The sequence below is a fragment of the Schistocerca nitens genome, chromosome 9, assembly GCF_023898315.1.
Source record: "Schistocerca nitens isolate TAMUIC-IGC-003100 chromosome 9, iqSchNite1.1, whole genome shotgun sequence".
Classification (NCBI taxonomy): Eukaryota; Metazoa; Arthropoda; class Insecta; order Orthoptera; family Acrididae; genus Schistocerca; species Schistocerca nitens.
The window spans coordinates 38,829,086-38,847,662 of NC_064622.1; the positions used below are offsets into that span (position 1 = coordinate 38,829,086).

The following is an 18,577-nucleotide window of genomic DNA, read 5'->3' on the forward strand; positions in this document are numbered from 1 at the left end:
ACAGGATTCCACGTCTTGCTAACAAGGGAACCTCCCCATCGCACCCCTCTCAGATGTAGTTATAAGATGGCACAGTGGATAGGCCTTGAAAAACTGAACACAGATCAAATCGAGAAAACAGGAAGAAGTTGTGTGGAACTATTAAAAAATAAGCAAAATATACAAACTGAATAGTCTATGTGCAAGATAAGGAACATCAAGGAGCACATGAGCTTGTAGCGCCGCGGTCCCGTGGTTAGCGTGAGCATCTGCGGAACTAGAGGTCCTTCGTTCAAGTCAAGATCATACTTCACAGGATCATTTCTGTAGTATGTCTTCAACTCTCTCTAGTTCAAAGCTTCAAGTCTTCCCTCCAGAGAAAATTTTATAGCCGACACGGTAGCTCAGCGTGTTTGGTAATAAAAAAAACTGAGTTAATTGATCATCAACGAACTTAAACGGATGTTTTACGACGTCCGCCCTGAGCAGATGCAACGAACGAAGCGAAGAAAATGAGATTATAAAGAAAAAAAAAAGTCCTCTCTCAGATGAAAAATTTTTTTCGGTTTATGTGACAAACTCTTATGTTTTCATCACTTTTTAGTAGTGATTATCACATCCACAAGAAAACCTAAATCGAACGAGGTAGAAGAATCTTTTTACCCATTCGCCAAGTGTACAAGTTAGGTGGGTCGACAACATATTCCTGTCATGTGACGCACATGCCGTCACCAGTGTCGTATAGAATATATCAGACGTGTTTTCCTGTGGAGGAATCGGTTGACCTATGACCTTTCGATCAAACGTTTTTGGTTCCCATTGGAGAGACACGTCCTTTCGTCTACTAATCGCACGGTTTTGTGGTGCGATCGCAAAACACAGACACTAAACTTATTACAGTGAACAGAGACGTCAATAAACGAACGGACAGATCTTAACTTTGCGAAAATAAAGAAAATAAATTTTTAACTCGAGGGAAGACATGAACCATAGACCTCTCGTTCCACTGCTGCTCACGCTAACCACGGGACCACGCCGCTCCTGAACTCGCAGTAGCATTGATGTTGCATATCTCAAGCATGGACTATATTTTGCTTATTTTTTCATAGTTCCACACAACTTCTTCCTGTTTTCTAGATTGATCTGTGTTCAGTTTTTCAAGGCCTATCCACTGTGCCAACTTATAACTACATCTGAAGGGGGTGCGATGGGGAGGTTCCCTTGTAAGAGGAAACCCATTGTCTCTGTTGATTAAATTGTCGGCCAACCTAATTTCAATCGCCTCTTTATAGACACTGTTGCAAAAACCTGAAACGTTGGCAACCACAACAGTTTCCTCAAATTTCATATTGTGTCCCTCATTTAGGCAGTGTTCTGCTACCGCCGATTTTTCCGGCTGCTGTAGCCTTGTATGACGGCGATGTTCCACACACCTGTCTTACATTGGCGTACATTGGCCGTTCTATTCGCACAGTGTGTGGAACATCGCCGTCATACGAGGCTACAACAGCCGGAAAAATCGGCGGTAGCAGAACACTGCCTAAATGAGGGACACAATATGAAATTTGAGGAAACTGTTGTGGTTGCCAACATTTCCGGTTTTTGGAACAGTGTCTACACTCCTGGAAATTGAAATAAGAACACCGTGAATTCATTGTCCCAGGAAGGGGAAACTTTATTGACACATTCCTGGGGTCAGATACATCACATGATCACACTGACAGAACCACAGGCACATAGACACAGGCAACAGAGCATGCACACTGTCGGCACTAGTACAGTGTATATCCACCTTTCGCAGCAATGCAGGCTGCTATTCTCCCATGGAGACGATCGTAGAGATGCTGGATGTAGTCCTGTGGAACGGCTTGCCATGCCATTTCCACTTGGCGCCTCAGTTGGACCAGCGTTCGTGCTGGACGTGCAGACCGCGTGAGACGACGCTTCATCCAGTCCCAAACATGCTCAATGGGGGACAGATCCGGAGATCTTGCTGGCCAGGGTAGTTGACTTACACCTTCTAGAGCACGTTGGGTGGCACGGGATACATGCGGACGTGCATTGTCCTGTTGGAACAGCAAGTTCCCTTGCCGGTCTAGGAATGGTAGAACGATGGGTTCGATGACGGTTTGGATGTACCGTGCACTATTCAGTGTCCCCTCGACGATCACCAGTGGTGTACGGCCAGTGTAGGAGATCGCTCCCCACACCATGATGCCGGGTGTTGGCCCTGTGTGCCTCGGTCGTATGCAGTCCTGATTGTGGCGCTCACCTGCACGGCGCCAAACACGCATACGACCATCATCGGCACCAAGGCAGAAGCGACTCTCATCGCTGAAGACGACACGTCTCCATTCGTCCCTCCATTCACGCCTGCCGCGACACCACTGGAGGCGGGCTGCACGATGTTGGGGCGTGAGCGGAAGACGGCCTAACGGTGTGCGGGACCGTAGCCCAGCTTCATGGAGACGGTTGCGAATGGTCCTCGCCGATACCCCAGGAGCAACAGTGTCCCTAATTTGCTGGGAAGTGGCGGTGCGGTCCCCTACGGCACTGCGTAGGATCCTACGGTCTTGGCGTGCATCCGTGCGTCGCTGCGGTCCGGTCCCAGGTCGACGGGCACGTGCACCTTCCCCTTCCGCCGACCACTGGCGACACATCGATGTACTGTGGAGACCTCACGCCCCACGTGTTGAGCAATTCGGCGGTACGTCCACTCGGCCTCCCGCATGCCCACTATACGCCCTCGCTCAAAGTCCGTCAACTGCACATACGGTTCACGTCCACGCTGTCGCGGCATGCTACCAGTGTTAAAGACTGCGATGGAGCTCCGTATGCCACGGCAAACTGGCTGACACTGACGGCGGCGGTGCACAAATGCTGCGCAGCTAGCGCCATTCGACGGCCAACACCGCGGTTCCTGGTGTGTCCGCTGTGCCGTGCGTGTGATCATTGCTTGTACAGCCCTCTCGCAGTGTCCGGAGCAAGTATGGTGGGTCTGACACACCGGTGTCAATGTGTTCTTTTTTCCATTTCCAGGAGTGTATAAAGAGGCGATTGATTTTAGGTTGGCTGATAATTTAATCAACGAAGACAATGGGTTTCCTCTTAGCAAAATGTGGAATCCTGTGTTACCTCACACCAAAACTGAACGTTCTTCGGTGCGGCCTTGATTGCGATATGTCGTTGCCAGCAGTGTTTCACTAAGGGCGGCGCCACCTCCCTGTTTTGGAAGGCAGAAACCGTGATGGGCGGCGCATGCGCCGTCTACTGAACGGTGGCCTATATGGGACGTCGATTTGCAACCTGGCGTCAGTTCTCAGCGGGACTCATCAGCAGAGGCAGCATTTTCCTGAAGATGGCGACCAGTTGGATCGCCGAAATGTCGAGTCAAGTTGATTTTAGGATCCGGCAGCAAACCCGAAGAGACCTTCAAGACCATAAATCTTTCGTCACACATTTTATAGCATTAATGGATTTGACTGACTTTAAGACACATGATGTGTGTAACAATCACACCAATTCAGCAGCTTGGCTCGAAGACATAGGCCCATAAAAAACTCTGATGACTGCACGAAATGTCATTACTTTTTTCCTAATTTTTATTATTTGAAACAGCAATTCAAACTAAATTCATAAGCTTATCGTGTCAAAGCCGTTTTGTCTATAGGACGCGTGTATATAAAAATATGAAATTATCTCTCACATTGAAAAGAGACATTCAGTTTCCTCGTTCTCCTGTAAAATGTACAAACACGGACTTACTTCATTTCTGCAATCAGCGTTTCAGATATTTGGTTATTGGGATGTATCTACTGAATATTCTGTCCTAAAACTTACTAAGTGAATATAATTACCATTAACAATGTCCTTGATGAAAGAAAAAACAAAACTGAAGCATTGTCCTTTCCATACACTCATAAAATGTTCATAGAATCGCGTATTTTTTTCTACAGTTTGTTCACAGGATTATTTGAACGAATCATTGATTAAAAATACCAGATAGCAATAAAAAATAGACAATCGATGTAACACTTTTTAATTGAATACAGGAACGAACAGACGACCGGATAATGCTCTTGTTTATCGAGTAAACTGCATGCACGCTGTTGACACACATTTTCGCCGGTTTTCTCGAACGAGTACCGGAGGAAAGTGAATGGCACAACAGATTTTTTTCTGTCGGAGTTCACTGGGGCTGCTCTTCGAGATGACGTTACACAACGACAAATTTTGTTTCTGTCGCTGACCATACACATCCAGTAACACACCAGGGTATCGGTCGACACGGAAGATCTTTAACACTAAAGGTGAGTTGTGGTTGACGTTTGCATTAATTTTAACATCTAACTTTCACGCAGAACTAACAGAAATTCGGAGAACTGTCTCTTACTTCTTATTTCTCTACATTTTGGGGTTTTCCTTATGAAATACGTCCATTTGCATCACCAGTCATGCATCAGGTAGTAGCTGATAATGACTACCATTAACGAAATAAACTTCCAAATACTTATCGAGTAAGAATCTTTCATATTAGGAAGGCAGATCTTTGTTGATGATCCTACATGAAAATGGTTACATGTATTTCACCATACTGCCTCAGGTGATCGACCCAATTCGTTTACAAGTTTAGTATTCACTAGATACAGAGTATAACACAAAGAAAGGTAGAGGTAAAATTAAGTGGTACTCTTACCCGCTTAGACAACGAACCGCGAGCGTAGTTTTCTTGCATCTGTACTGCAACATCATACAAGCTAGAATTTGCAACAAGGCACAGTTTCTAAACTGATACCTTATATGGGATATTGCACTTTATTGCCATAGCGATACCATTTCAAGCGAATATACATAAACTGTAACGTCACCCAGTATATAGACCACATGTTTTTAGCCAGACGAGCGTTCGTCGAGATCTCATTGTAAACGCATGGCAGAACCGTACAATTTATTACAGTCGAGTTAGTGTAGGTAATGAATTGATCGCACGTACAGTAGATGCTTTTATTCACCGAAGCTACTTACTGCACCCATTAGTGCCCGTCACCATTCAAGATATGCGTAATTCAGACAACAAACAAGTTATCGGTAAGAATCTGTTCAAATTAAGGTCCTATTCTACTTCATAACTTATGAAAGAAATGCCCTTGATGAGTCTTCATTTACCGAGAAACTTCGACTAGTTAAAAAGGATTGTTTGTTGCGTGTTTTGATGTGAGGAACTCTTGCTGTCGATCGTTACCATAAAAATGCACATACGTCAATTTTTGTTTTCGTTCGTTCAAAGTGTTTCGAATTTTCCACAAATTATTTCATTTAGATTCGAATCCATATGATGCCGTTGTGCGCAAAACCAGTTGTAATCGTGATCCGTTGCAATAAAACGATGGATTTCACGATCGATTGCTGTTCTTTTCTTCATGCCTGTAAATAATTTCTCCAGTAAGACATGTTCGAGCAGCGAAAAATTCGAAGCACTGAATTAAAAGATTGGGAAGCCAAGCATAACAAAATTAAAATCAGTAATTTGTTACATCTGCCGACGTTATTGTGCTATTTCCAAGCCGCTCAAACATACTGAGCATACAGATCACTTCCTCAGATACCTTATACGCTAAAAGTCGTAAATCTTTAACACGCAAAACAGAAATTACTTGTTTGACAGACAGATGATGTATCGGCCTACAGCAGTCCTCCACTCTTCAGGTTTTAGTTCAAAATGTGTGTGAATTCTTTATGGCACTTAACTGCTTAGGTCATCAATCTCTAAGCTTACACACTACTTAACCTAAATTATCCCAAGGACAAACACACACACCCATGCCCGAGGGAGGACTCGAACCTCCTCCGGTCAGGTTTTAGTCTACCTTATGTTATTCCAATAAGGTAGTAGATCTTTTTTTTACTCTTCTAACTATGCTTGTGTCGCTGTCAAGTTCCAAATCTCAAAAGGTTCTCATTTTTCCCGTAAAAGAACTTTGTTACTTTCACGACTTGGAGCTCACACGTCAGAAGCAAACCTCAGAACTTTACATTTGAGTACCAAACAATCAGGAGAAGTACTACGAAAGAAGAAGAGCCCTCCTTCGGCAGCAGAACTAACATGCACTATATGAATTTGTGTATGTTGTTTTCTTTTCTGCCAATCTTTACGTTTTCCACGAAGCAAAAATTCTTTTAGTCGTAAGCATAAGATTTTGCTCTGTTTGAATCTGTGTATGTTGTTTGCTTTTCTGCCAACCCTTAGGGTTTCTATTGAAACAAAAATTTGTTAAGTCGTAATCAAAAGATATACCTAAATACAATCGATCAATTGACATTCTTGAATATGAAAGGTTCTTACTGAATGTGTAGGACATACCATGTACACGATTCACAAGAAAATTAATTCTGTGTGTTACAATCAATTGTGTTAAATTATTTATAATCATTTCGAAGTTGACATTTGTAGTTAACATCAGTTGGTTTTGATTTCTATCTATCTTATCGCTTCTTCTCCACTGTTCTCGTTCACATATAGCGACCAGTGAAGTGGACTAAAACTTCTGTACTAAAGTAGTGTTTCTCCGTTGCTTGCAGCGGAGTCGATGCGGTGATGGACCAGAACGTTCAGGAGATGGCTTCCCAGCACGCCGAATCAGCGGAGAATGGTGAGCGGTATGCTGGAGGTTATCAGGAGACCACAACCCTCCATCCTTTGGAGGGCGACGGCGAAAACCTGGTGGCGGATCACCGATCCGGAAGACAGCTACCGCCCGACAGAACTGGACAGAACCCGATCCTCAGTTACCTGCTGCAGAGGGCGAACACCAACACTACTGGTTATTCAAGTGGCTCTAGAGGGGGTGTGAGGCGAAGGATAACGCACCAGGAGACTATAGTTGACCCAAGGCAGCCATTCCCCGTGGCAGTGAGCAGTGTTCCACAGGGGCAGATAGTCGGCCCACAAATTTCTGGAGTTCCAAGCACAGGGCAGAATAATATCGGCACCAACATGCAGGTGGTTCCCCCACAGACCTACCCTGCCGCTGGTTCTCCTGTTCAGAGCCCGAGTAGCCAGAATTTCATCGCACAAAGCGGACAAACGTATCCTGTCACCAGTCAACCGTCTGGCAGCGTACGCAACGACGGGAAAGTGCCTGACGTTAACCTATTTACCACCATGAATTTCTACCCGTCGATCGTTGCAGGGCAGCCGTATCCGTACGCATCAGCCGTAGACAGCAACAGACTCGAAAGTGGCGTGCAGGGACGCATCAGTTGGCCGTTTTCCGATTACTTCCCCATTATTATTAAAGATCCGATCAGCCATTTTTACAACGCCTTCACCACCATGGTCGAGTACGGACCAGAGTCGGACGTCTGCGGAGGAGACTTTGGGGACGAACGGGACGAGAGCAAGAAGAGCGGCAAGGGCAGGCACCGAGGGAGGACAGGTCGCGCAGATGCCACCAGTTTCACTGACGAGGAAGAAGGGTCTGGCTCGCAGGGTAGCAGCGCGGAGGTCGCGAAGCCAGTGGCCCTGTCCACTGTACAGTACGGACCCGTGGTGGCCCGGCTCTTAGTGCAGAAGGGAGGTGTGGCCATTGCCGGTCCCGGAGGCTCTGCGGACAGCGGGATTGGAGGGACATCCGTGGTAGGTCCCGGAGGGATCGTCTATGCCAGGCCCAACGGACTCGCAGTCTTGGGTCCTGGAGCCAAAGTGATCAGCCTGCCCGTGGGGTCCTCGGAACCCAGGAGTGCCAGAGATCCCCTGCCAGCCGGAGCAAGAATACTCGCTGTCGGTCCAACTGTGTATTTCCATTCAGCCACTCTCTAGTAATCTACACTGGTTCATCAATACCTGTACATAAACATTCACAACTGTGCCTGCAACAAGAGAATGTTATTTATTAAGAGCAACTATTTTAATAAATGGCAGTCACTGTGCTATAATTGCACTTGACTTAACATTTGTTGTTGTTGTTGTTGTTGTCTTCAGTCCTGAGACTGGTTTGATGCAGCTCTCCGTGCTACTCTATCCTGTGCAAGCTTCTTCATCTCCCAGTACTTACTGCAACCTACATCCTTCTGAATCTGCTGTCTGTATTCATCTCTTGGTCTCCCTCTACGATTTTTACCCTCCACGCTGCCCTCCAATGCTAAATTTGTGATCCCTTGATGCCTCAGAATATGTCCTACCAACCGGTCCCTTCGTCTTGTCAAGTTGTGCCACAATCTCCTCTTCTCCCCAATTCTATTCAGTACCTCCTCATTAGTTATGTGATCTACCCATCTAATCTTCAGCATTCTTCTGTAGCACCACGTTTCGAAAGCTTCTATTCTCTTCTTGTCCAAACTATTTATCGTCCATGTTTCACTTCCATACATGGCTACACTCCATACTAATACTTTCAAAAACGACTTCCTGACACTTAAATCTATACTCGATGTTCACAAATTTCTCTTCTTCAGAAACGCTTTCCTTGCCATTGTCAGTCTACATTTTATATCCTCTCTACTTCGACCATCATCAGTTACTTTGCTCCCCAAATAGCAAAACTCCTTTACTACTTTAAGTGTCTCATTTCCTAATCTAATTCCCTCAACATCACCCGACTTAATTCGACTACATTCCATTATCCTCGTTTTGCTTTTGTTGATGTTCATCTTATATTTGTTACACACTCATAAAAACACGGAATTTCGTCTCAAGTATACTCAGCAGAACGTTACATATCAGCCAAAGCTAGAAGTTTAAATAGTCTCAAAAAGTGTACTTAAGAGAGCGAGGTTATTACTCTTTCATCTGGAAGCTCCTTTATAACAATTCATTTTGTACCTGCTTCCCAGTTACTTCAATCCTAGGTGTGCTAGGTGTGTCGTACTTCGTACGTATTTTTTTCGTTATAGTAAAAGCAAAAGCAAAGAAATATCTCTTCGATTATTTTCAATGTCATCACTTGTCTTTTCATTCCTAACGGTGCTAGGGGTGCCTTTCGTATATAGTGCACGGGTTTCGTTCGAATATGTATAATAATTAAAATTAAAGTTGAAACTTCATACCTGAAAGTTTAAATTTCGTCCGTTAATACCAAATATAAACTTTCAAGTCATTATGCTGTTCTTTGGCATTGTCTGTTAACTAGTGCAAACTCAGTAAACCATTAGTAAACTCTGCACGTGCCTGGAGTCACACCCTGCTTCTTCGGTAAGGCCACACTTCTTTGCCATCTAAATCTTCCCACTGTAACTCGAAACTTTTCAATGTGCCCACAGTCTTTGGTGTAATACAAACTCTGACACTTTCATAGTTCGATCACAAATCTAGATGTAGCTACGAACCCTCCTCATCTTATAGAAAAAATGGCTGACGAGGTTGAGTGGCTACTTTGCAGTAGAAACTTATGGATTGGTAAGTCACATTTTGTATGTATTGTCAGTGTTGCTAGACGTGTGAGATGATGAGGACTTATGTGTACCATCGCTAGGCGTACATGAGAGAGCCCCAGAGACTATTGGCGTCACTTCGTTGAAGTGTATGTCGGTGTTCTTAACATCTGTGTTGCGTATCCAGACGGCAGCGCAGTATTCCCTTATATTTTAGCCGAACTGAGGTTCTCAGGGTCTTAACATTACTGCCTCGAATTGTCCCTGCCACTGTTTGACATTTTCTTTCTCATTTTCGACTTACACCTTCCACATGGTGTCTCTACTAGTGTGTGCGATTTAATTTAACTCTCAGACAATATGACTGAAATATGACTGATTGGTTCGCTCTTGACGGTTCTGTCCATTTCCCCGTTACTCATGTGCATCACTGAGTACAGAGTCAAATTCACTATTAGGTTCGATTTTTTTTAATGTTTCTATGGGGTTAATAAGACGAATTTCAGTGTCTTCAGATGTCGTTGCCTGTAGCTATGGCCAGATAATCGGCTTACGTATATGCCCGAAACTGAGTTTTGGCGTACCGTGCTTGAAATACACATGTTTGAAGAACACATGTGACAATAGTGATATCTGCTGCAGGTCCTTTATCTATGTGTTTTCTGCTCTCCTTGTGCCAATGAACTACAAATTTCCATTTCCTTTAACATTGTCATACGCATGAGGTTTTTTTTTTCCATTACCAACCAATTCATCTCTGCTGCGAATATCAACAGACATAGCTATTGGTATTTGTAAATATGGATTCAGTCCAGACTGCCCCCTGGCGCTTGTTCACTTCCATGCGTACGTTATTGGCCCCCAGTTCTTTTTTACTTAGTTCTTTAGTTAAAATAGTTTCTTTAATTTTGCCAACTGAAGAACATTTACGAATATTCCGAAGTCTCTTTATTGTTCATCTTTTAGATAGTTACTGATGCTTTTCGTTGTATCTCCAAAATTCATGTTTTATGTTTCAAACACACAGCTAATGCCTCAGATACTTTTGTTGCTCAGGTAGACGACGACTTTCCGTTATGTTTTAGCTGTAGAACTGAGTGAAAGAATTGCTTGCTTGAAGTGGCCGTAAATGAGTGAACAGCATTTCAGGAAACCGGGGACTTCGCTCTCTGCATTCCCCTCATTTGAATTTTAAGGCCCAATAAATGTTTCTTCGAAAATTTTGTCGTTGTTCAGAAAGAAAAAAATCATAGAAATTCTCTCTTAACATCGGAAAACGAAGAAAATTACTTTGGTAATAGTTGGATGTAGCGGATTCCTGGCGACATCGGTATTTGTCCACCAATCTTTCTCAATCCTGAATCACCCATAAACATCATCTTGGGCCTAATTCTTCTGTACCATACTATGACGGCATTGCCTGCAGGGAGAGTTGATTTGGAAGAAGGGTTAGATTTAGTAATATCTTCTCACCCATCGCTCTCTATCACTCCCTCGTCGGTTGCACATAATCCTTACATCCCAAAAATAAATCCAAAACTGGTACTCACATACAGTGCACCGGAAATCAATCAGAAGTATCTCTTAGTTGACGAAATTCACAGTTAAAGTATTTGGAAGAAACATTATCGTCAAAGGTCTCTTCTTACTTTCATTGTTTGCTCAGCTGTTGAGCACGTTGGACTTGGATTGATTCTCTTTCACGTTCTACATCTACATCTACATGTATACCCTGCAATCCATCATACGGTGCGTGGCGGAGGGTACCTCGTACCATAACTAGCATCTTCTCTCCCTATTCCACTCCAAAACAGAACGAGGGAAAAATTACTGCCTATATGCCTCTGTACGAGCCCTAATCTCTATTATCTTATCTTTGTGGTCTTTCCGCGAAATGTAAGTTGGCGACAGTAAAATTGTACTGCAGTCAGCCTCAAATGCTGGTTCCCTAAATTTCCTCAGTAGCGATTCACGAATAGAACGCCTCCTTTCCTCTAGAGACTCCCACCCGAGTTCCTGAAGTCCTGAAGCATTTCCGTAACACTCGCGTGATGATCAAACCTACCAGTAACAAATCTAGCAGCCCGCCTCTGAATTGCTTCTATGTCCTCCCTCAATCCGACCTGATAGGGATCCCAAACGCTCGAGCAGTTCTCAAGAATAGGTCGTATTAGTGTTTTATAAGCGGTATCCTTTACAGATGAACCACATCTTCCCCGAATTCTACCAATGAACCGAAGACGACTATCCGCCTTCCCCACAACTGCCATTACATGCTTGTCCCGCCTCATATCGCTCTGCAATGTTACGCCCAAATATTTAATCGACGTGACTGTGTCAAGCGCTACACTACTAATGGAGTATTCAAACATTACAGGATTCTTTTTCCTATTCATCTGCAATTATCTATATTTAGAGTTAGCTGCCATTATTTACACCAATCACAAATCCTGTCCAAGTCATCTTGTATCCTCCTACAGTCACTCAACGACGACACCTTCCCGTACACCACAGCATCATCAGCAAACAGCCGCACATTGCGATCCACCCTATCCAAAAGATCATTTATGTAGACAGAAAACAGCAGCGGACCTACCACACTTCCCTGGGACACTCCAGATGATACCCTCACCACCGATGAACACTCACCATCGAGGACAACGTACTGGGTTCTATTACTTAAGAAGTCTTCGAGCCACTCACATACTTGGGAACCAATCCCATATGCTCCTACCTTAGTTAGGAGTCTGCAGTGGGGCACCGAGTCAAACGGTTTCTGGACGTCAAGGAATATGGCATCCGTCTGATACCCTTCATCCATTGTTCGCAAGATATCATGTGAAAAAAGGGCGAGTTGCGTTAATATCAACGTGAAAAACCAATGCAAGTGCTGGGCGCCGGCCGAAGTGGCCGTGCGGTTAAAGGCGCTGCAGTCTGGAACCGCGAGACCGCTACGGTCGCAGGTTCGAATCCTGCCTCGGGCATGGATGTTTGTGATGTCCTTAGGTTAGTTAGGTTTAACTAGTTCTAAGTTCTAGGGGACTAATGACCTCAGCAGTTGAGTCCCATAGTGCTCAGAGCCATTTGAACCATTTTTTTTTGCTGGGCAAAACTAGAGTGGAAAACGCAGTTTAGTACAGCAGACAGCCTATCTGTACTATTTTTCGAATTTTTTTAGTGATACCAAGAATATAATGGCCAGGATGAATCTTTCATATTGCAGTGGGGTATAGACTGGGCTAGTACTCGGCGTCTTTTCTTAAGCGGGCAATGCTCTCTGTGACAGATCCAATTCTGTCACCACTCCCTCCCCAACATCTCTCAGGACATTTCAGACATAATAAATCTGTGAGGTACTTCATAATGCTAGACTCGGATTGTAAAATACTATCCAAGTGTGAAAAATGAAGCGTATTTATGTTCTGAAATACTGTAAAATACCCTATTTTCACGACTGTTGATTTTAATTTTGTAAATATAACTTAATTGTATTTATTTAATAGCATTGTAATGCTTTATTATATAAAATTTTCTTCAGGAATAAAGAATTGTCTATTCCTTGTACATTGTGCCCTTCTTTTTGTGATTTTCATTCCTCGTCCTCACATCTGCTACAATAACCAGCATGAGTTCGTAAAAGGAAAGACTAGCGCATGTCAAGCATGTTGCATCCGTAGTGGTAGTCTAACTCCATGTGGCAAGGGTAGTGTTGTTCAGTCCCTCTGGCGCGCTGACGCAGTGAAGGGAACACCTGTGCCTGTTGTTCCCCAGGTCCGAGCCACCGCCGTGGGGCTTCCTCTACGCACCACAGCAGTTCAGAGCTCAACAGCCGGTGGCGATCTCAACTGTCATCCACCGAATACCGTCCGTCTACCAGCCGCAGCTCGCGCTCCAGCCAACGAGAGCTGCACAGAGTTTCCAATGGAACCCCCCCAAAGGCGAAGGCTACACCAACCTGTACACCATCGTCAACGGGGAGTTAGTCACCCCCATCAGACACCCAGTGTATAACGTACCTCTCACTACCTCCCGGTTACCGATTAACAGGTCTCCATTTTCCCATTTTCCATCTACGATCTATAGCCAGCATGAGAACGATGGTCCCTTGAAGCAGTTAAGTGAATCCTTCGCAATTCAGAAAAGTTCAGCATACTGGGGCTCCGTTCAGAGTGAAGTGCCACGCGCATCTGGAGGGATATTTACTCCATTTAATGAAGCAAGGTATGATTACACAAAAACCCAAAGAGCACCGCACCGTGTGGGCAATTTTGGTGTTCTGGGGAAACACGGGTTTGGCAACATATTCCAAAAGTCGAAACCGTTAGAGGCTATAGTAAGAAAATCAGATGATGTACCGAGAAATTCAGATTACGTGGCGCCAGGAGGACCCAGCCCTTCCAAAGGAAGTGATGCAGAACGGAACTTGGACGAAAAAAGTTTCACTAATCAAAGCTCTGAGATTGAAGTGAAGTTGGAGAAAACGTCCAATAAATCTGATACATCAACAGACGTTAGTCATCCAATGGATCAGGGACTAGTACCACAAACAGAGAAATTGCCTGATGACAGCAAAGAAGTCACAAACCAGAAACAGCCAGCTCTTTTGGGACCCGCCCTGTCAAAGCTACGTGAGATCCTCGACCGACAGCCAGAGTGGAATGACTCGCAATACCTCATGGACTGGCGCAAGAACTACACCGATCCGAACAGACCGCCTGGCACGACGACGCTGATTCTGAAGCCGGAAGCGGAGGCTGTGGCTGGCTGCAATGGTACCGCCATAGCGAACCCCATCTCACACGCCGTGGTGCCCATCGGCCAACCGGTGGACGTCCACTTCGAACCCAGGGCCGTGGCGGTGGCTGGTCCCGGCGGAAAAGCCAAGGCGCATTCAGACCTGGTCGTGTCCTTTGTAGCAGCAGCTGTGAGTGAGGAATCCGACGAAGACGTCACCACGTCCTCACCGAACTGATGTTTCGACGACGACGAAATGTGCGTGATTCCTTCCGTCCTTAGCAGGAGCTATGTACAGATGACCTGATCATTAGAGCCTATATCTGAAAGGTCCAAAAATACTTCCAGCTCTCTCCAGCTACGAGTTTGCGGCATGACACAGGATGTATAACAAGAGTTCTCGTGAACACATGCCACTGTTTAGTGAAGGACAGTGAAGATCTACAGACATCTAACTCATAATTACTCATGATCAAAGAAGAAACATTTCTTTATAACAATATGGTCGGCATTCCTCAGAGTTCGTGGTTCTTCTGTTCTGTATAGCATTTTTATCACCGGTGTACTCAGATGCTGCTAAACATGATTGTAGACAAGCCTGCTCCTTGGACTCCAATCAGGTTGTGAGGTTTGCTGACAACAAGCCTCTGTTTACGTCCTAGATTCATTTCCATTTTCGACCAAGCCCTCTCTTGCTCTGTTCACTTAGATCAAAAGAAAAGTGTCTCGAAACTTAATTGTCTGGATACCTAATCAGTCGGGATTCAAATAAGAATGCTAGAAAACCCAGTAATCAATTCATTAAGACAGCGTGTCATTAACTGGCGTTGTCCAGTTACTTATTCATTCTAGTATTACATTAAAAAGCAAAAGGAAAGGAATATGTCTTCGATTACTTTGAATGTCATCACTTGACTTTCCATTCCTAGCGATTCTAGGGTTGCCTTTCTTATATAGTGCCCAAGTGTGTTGTAAAACTGACTGCAGTTTCTCTAAGCTTTCGAGGGTTATCCTTACACTTTTTTTTCCTTCCAGCGCAAGGAGTGTGCTAAGCCCACAGTATTTGTTGCATCAGTAAGTCGTATGTGTAGCAAAGTTGATAAAAATAACTCCAAGCGTTTCGATTTCATGAACTACATGTCACTCTGTACAATCACCAACATTCCTACTGATTAAATGTCATCAGCACTGTAACGAATCAGATTATAAACTCCAAACACAATGCACTTGGCACTAATACCGTTCGTTTTCTACTATTTTTTGTTGTCACTGCTTCAGCCCTTATCCTACCATAAACGACCCCTACCTGAAAAAAATATTTTACACACAGTAAGTCATATCAATAACTAATTTGATTTAAACTGCTCCTAGTATTTCAGAGTTATCCACACTATCACCAGCGTCCCATCCCCACAAATAAGACAACTGTGCCCTGGAGCTGATAAGTGTACCAAGACGGTTGAATATGATCGACGTACTCTAGAGCTGTATTCGAAAGTAAAATGGATTTAAGATGTAAATAATGGCATTGTTGGAGTATTGAGAAAAGAGTGTCTCACATCCTGATTGGTGCATAGGAAGCAAGCGTATTTAAGACCGTTTACTGACGGCTGTTAAGTCAGCGGCCAAAAAGTTGTGAAATAAAAAAGGGAAAAAAAACCTGTGTCTACACAGATGACTATCTGGAAATTTTTCTCCTGCCTGTTGGAAAAGACAGAAAACTCAAGTCTCTTTCATTTCTGTTTTCTCAGATGTATGGCATTCCTTCATTTATGTTCTCTCAGATATATGCCGTCTATCTGTGTTATTAAGATGTGTGAGAATTAGTCAAGATCTTGATAAGTAAATGTCATTGCGTAATGTGAACTGAGGACTGCAAGATGTAGCAACAATAAATCGAACAACCAGTTACAGCAGTTATTGTATCCGTTTCAGATGAAAGCGAGATCATTTAGTTCGTTTTATCTGATTTATGGCGTCTTTCTCGAGCGGCTTAATATGCTAGCAAAGACTACACGTTGTCTAACGTTGTGATAATTATCTCAGACTCTGTAATATAATGAGAGACAATTCTACTCAAATGTCGATGACCTAATAGTGCTATTGCTCAATATTGTATCGATGAAAGCTATATATCTAAAAGTATTTTATAAAAGAGTTCCTATCTACTGTGAATAGTGTGCAATATCTTTAATTAGTTACGCAATTTATGTAGTTGAATCTAATTTAGTTTTCCGTTTTAAAGTATTGACAGCAGTCCACGTTACGTGGACAGAAAGAAGTCTAATTTAGCATTTGCAAAAACGTTCTTGCCCCCGAAGGATGCGATTTATTTTTCTTTTTGCAGATCAAAATTATATACTTTTATTTACTTTTATTATCCTTTTTACCATCTACAATATAATGTAAAAAATTGACATTTTTTTAAATATTTCATTCACATGGTTTCTTTTTTATACTCTCAGTGTCTTCTGATTTATAAAGTTTTATAACCGTTGATTTTATACGAATAAACAGTGTTATCACGGCATTCTAAATTTTACTTTAGATTGTAAGCTACCAAGTCATTTACCTTAATGAGTATTAGATGTTTATTAAATAAGAGCTACCAAGCAGCTGGTATGAGAATGGTACGTGCAGTTAACACCTACTCCAGGAGATATTGAATAAGAAAAGGGCTTTGCGTATGAAAAAGACAACATTGTAGAGTGTCAAAATAAAGTCTTCGATAATATGTTGACAATGGAAAAAAATTACATACCAAATTTACTCTTAACTGTACCCCTTCAGACAGATGCGGTGTAAGTTGTTCCCGAAAGAGGTGAACTGTTAAACCGAAACAGGCCAGACTGCCTAAGCCTTGAAGATTATACGAGTAAAACTTTGAAGTAATCCTTCATTCAACCATCACAGTAAGGAATATTTTTTATAGTAAGATCTCTTAGAAAACTATGTATAGGGTTCTTCAAAAATCGCCCCGGTTTTGATACGAGTATATCAAATTATGAACTTTATTTTTCTTAAAACGTTCACAAAATACATAGACATGTTCAACACACCTTCTCACCTGTCACATCATGTCTGGCATATGAGCAGCTCCTCTATGCAGATAGGCAAGAACCGTCCCCAAATGTCTCTATAATGGTCGAATATCAATAATTGTGTAACACTGTCGAGCCTATCATTGTTCAGAAATCGTATTATAACGTAGCCCACACAGTGAGACGACTCCGTTCCAGTCAAGCTGCTATAAGTGCAACATAACAGTTAACAAATAATACTGTTTCTACTAACGCTGTATACAAGTATTTTGCAACTTGTAGCAATAGGGAATGTCTGCTATGTAAGTAGTTTTATCAATCGCTGCCTCCGTGACTCCCCTCCTTTCGTAGAAACGCAGATACAGCATTTTTTATATGATACCTACCATGTGAGAGCAACATATTTGGATGGAAGGGTAGCTTAGGTCTTTTCCCAGCTCCCTCAAGCGAAATGCGAAATTTCATCTAAATAGGACTTCACCCTTGCCACAGCTATAGATAGGTCTCCAAAATAGCGAAAATAAGAGCACTAACAAATTTCGTTCATGTATTTATAAGAGGGCGTGCTGAATTTTTATTATTCTGTTCTGAATATCGGTTGATGTATTACATGTCACAGCAACTGCCTTGCCGCAGTGGATACAACGGCTCCCGTCAGATTGCCGAAGTTAAGCACTGTCGGGCGCCGCCGGCACTTGTGGGGGAGACCATCTCGCCCACCATGTGCTGTTGCAATTTTTCTGGATGCACTCACCATCGAGATGCCAAATGAGGAACTACCCGACCGAATAGTAGCGGCTCCGCTCAAGGAAAACCATCATAACGACCGGGAGAGCGGTGTGCTGGCCACACGCCCCTTCTACCCGCATCCACAAGTGAGGATGACACGGTTGTCGGTTGGTCCCGAGGGGCCACTTGTGGCCTAAGAACGGAGTGGGTTTTTATTACATGTCATAGATTTACTGACTTTGCCGCTACGCTGGCGCCAGTTGCAACCCTCTACCGCTAGGGGGCTCCGAGGTGTAGCGTTCAACATGGCGGCGAGTAACGTAAGTTTGTCGGTACGCGAGAAACTGAAAGCATGAATTCAAAGAATCCCTCCACACATCATCCCGACTTGGTGTCATCCGATTTTCATCTGTTTCCAGAACTTAAAGAACACCTTCGAGGACTTCACTTTGTTAGTGATGATCTGGTGGAAGGAGACGTCAGGTAGTGCCCTGTCAACAAAGCCAAGCATTCTATAGTGATGGATGGTATCAACAGACTGGTATCTCGTTTAAAGAAATTTGTGGGTTGCCAGCGTGACTATGTTGAGGAATATATACGTAGACATGACGAAATAAAGAAGTAGAATCTTGATAAAGTGTGTTTCATTTAAAAAGCTTTACGATTTATCACATAAAAAAATCGGAGCCATTACTTTTCAGCACGCCGTCGTAGCAATAGCACAG

General features: G+C 43.4%; 2 protein-coding genes and 1 pseudogene across 2 annotated transcripts in view; all 3 read left to right on the plus strand.

Moving 5' to 3' along the window:
• Positions 1–18,577, plus strand: part of LOC126202959 (translation initiation factor IF-2-like) — a 138,068-nt gene that overhangs the window by 41,999 nt on the left and 77,492 nt on the right. The window lies entirely within an intron of this gene.
• On the plus strand, positions 279–380 carry LOC126204704 (small nucleolar RNA U3; annotated as a pseudogene).
• On the plus strand, positions 6,562–12,881 carry LOC126202958 (uncharacterized). The gene has a single exon (XM_049937078.1). The coding sequence runs from the start codon at positions 6,575–6,577 to the stop codon at positions 7,796–7,798; it is 1,224 nt and encodes a 407-aa protein (XP_049793035.1). The 5' UTR covers positions 6,562–6,574; the 3' UTR covers positions 7,799–12,881.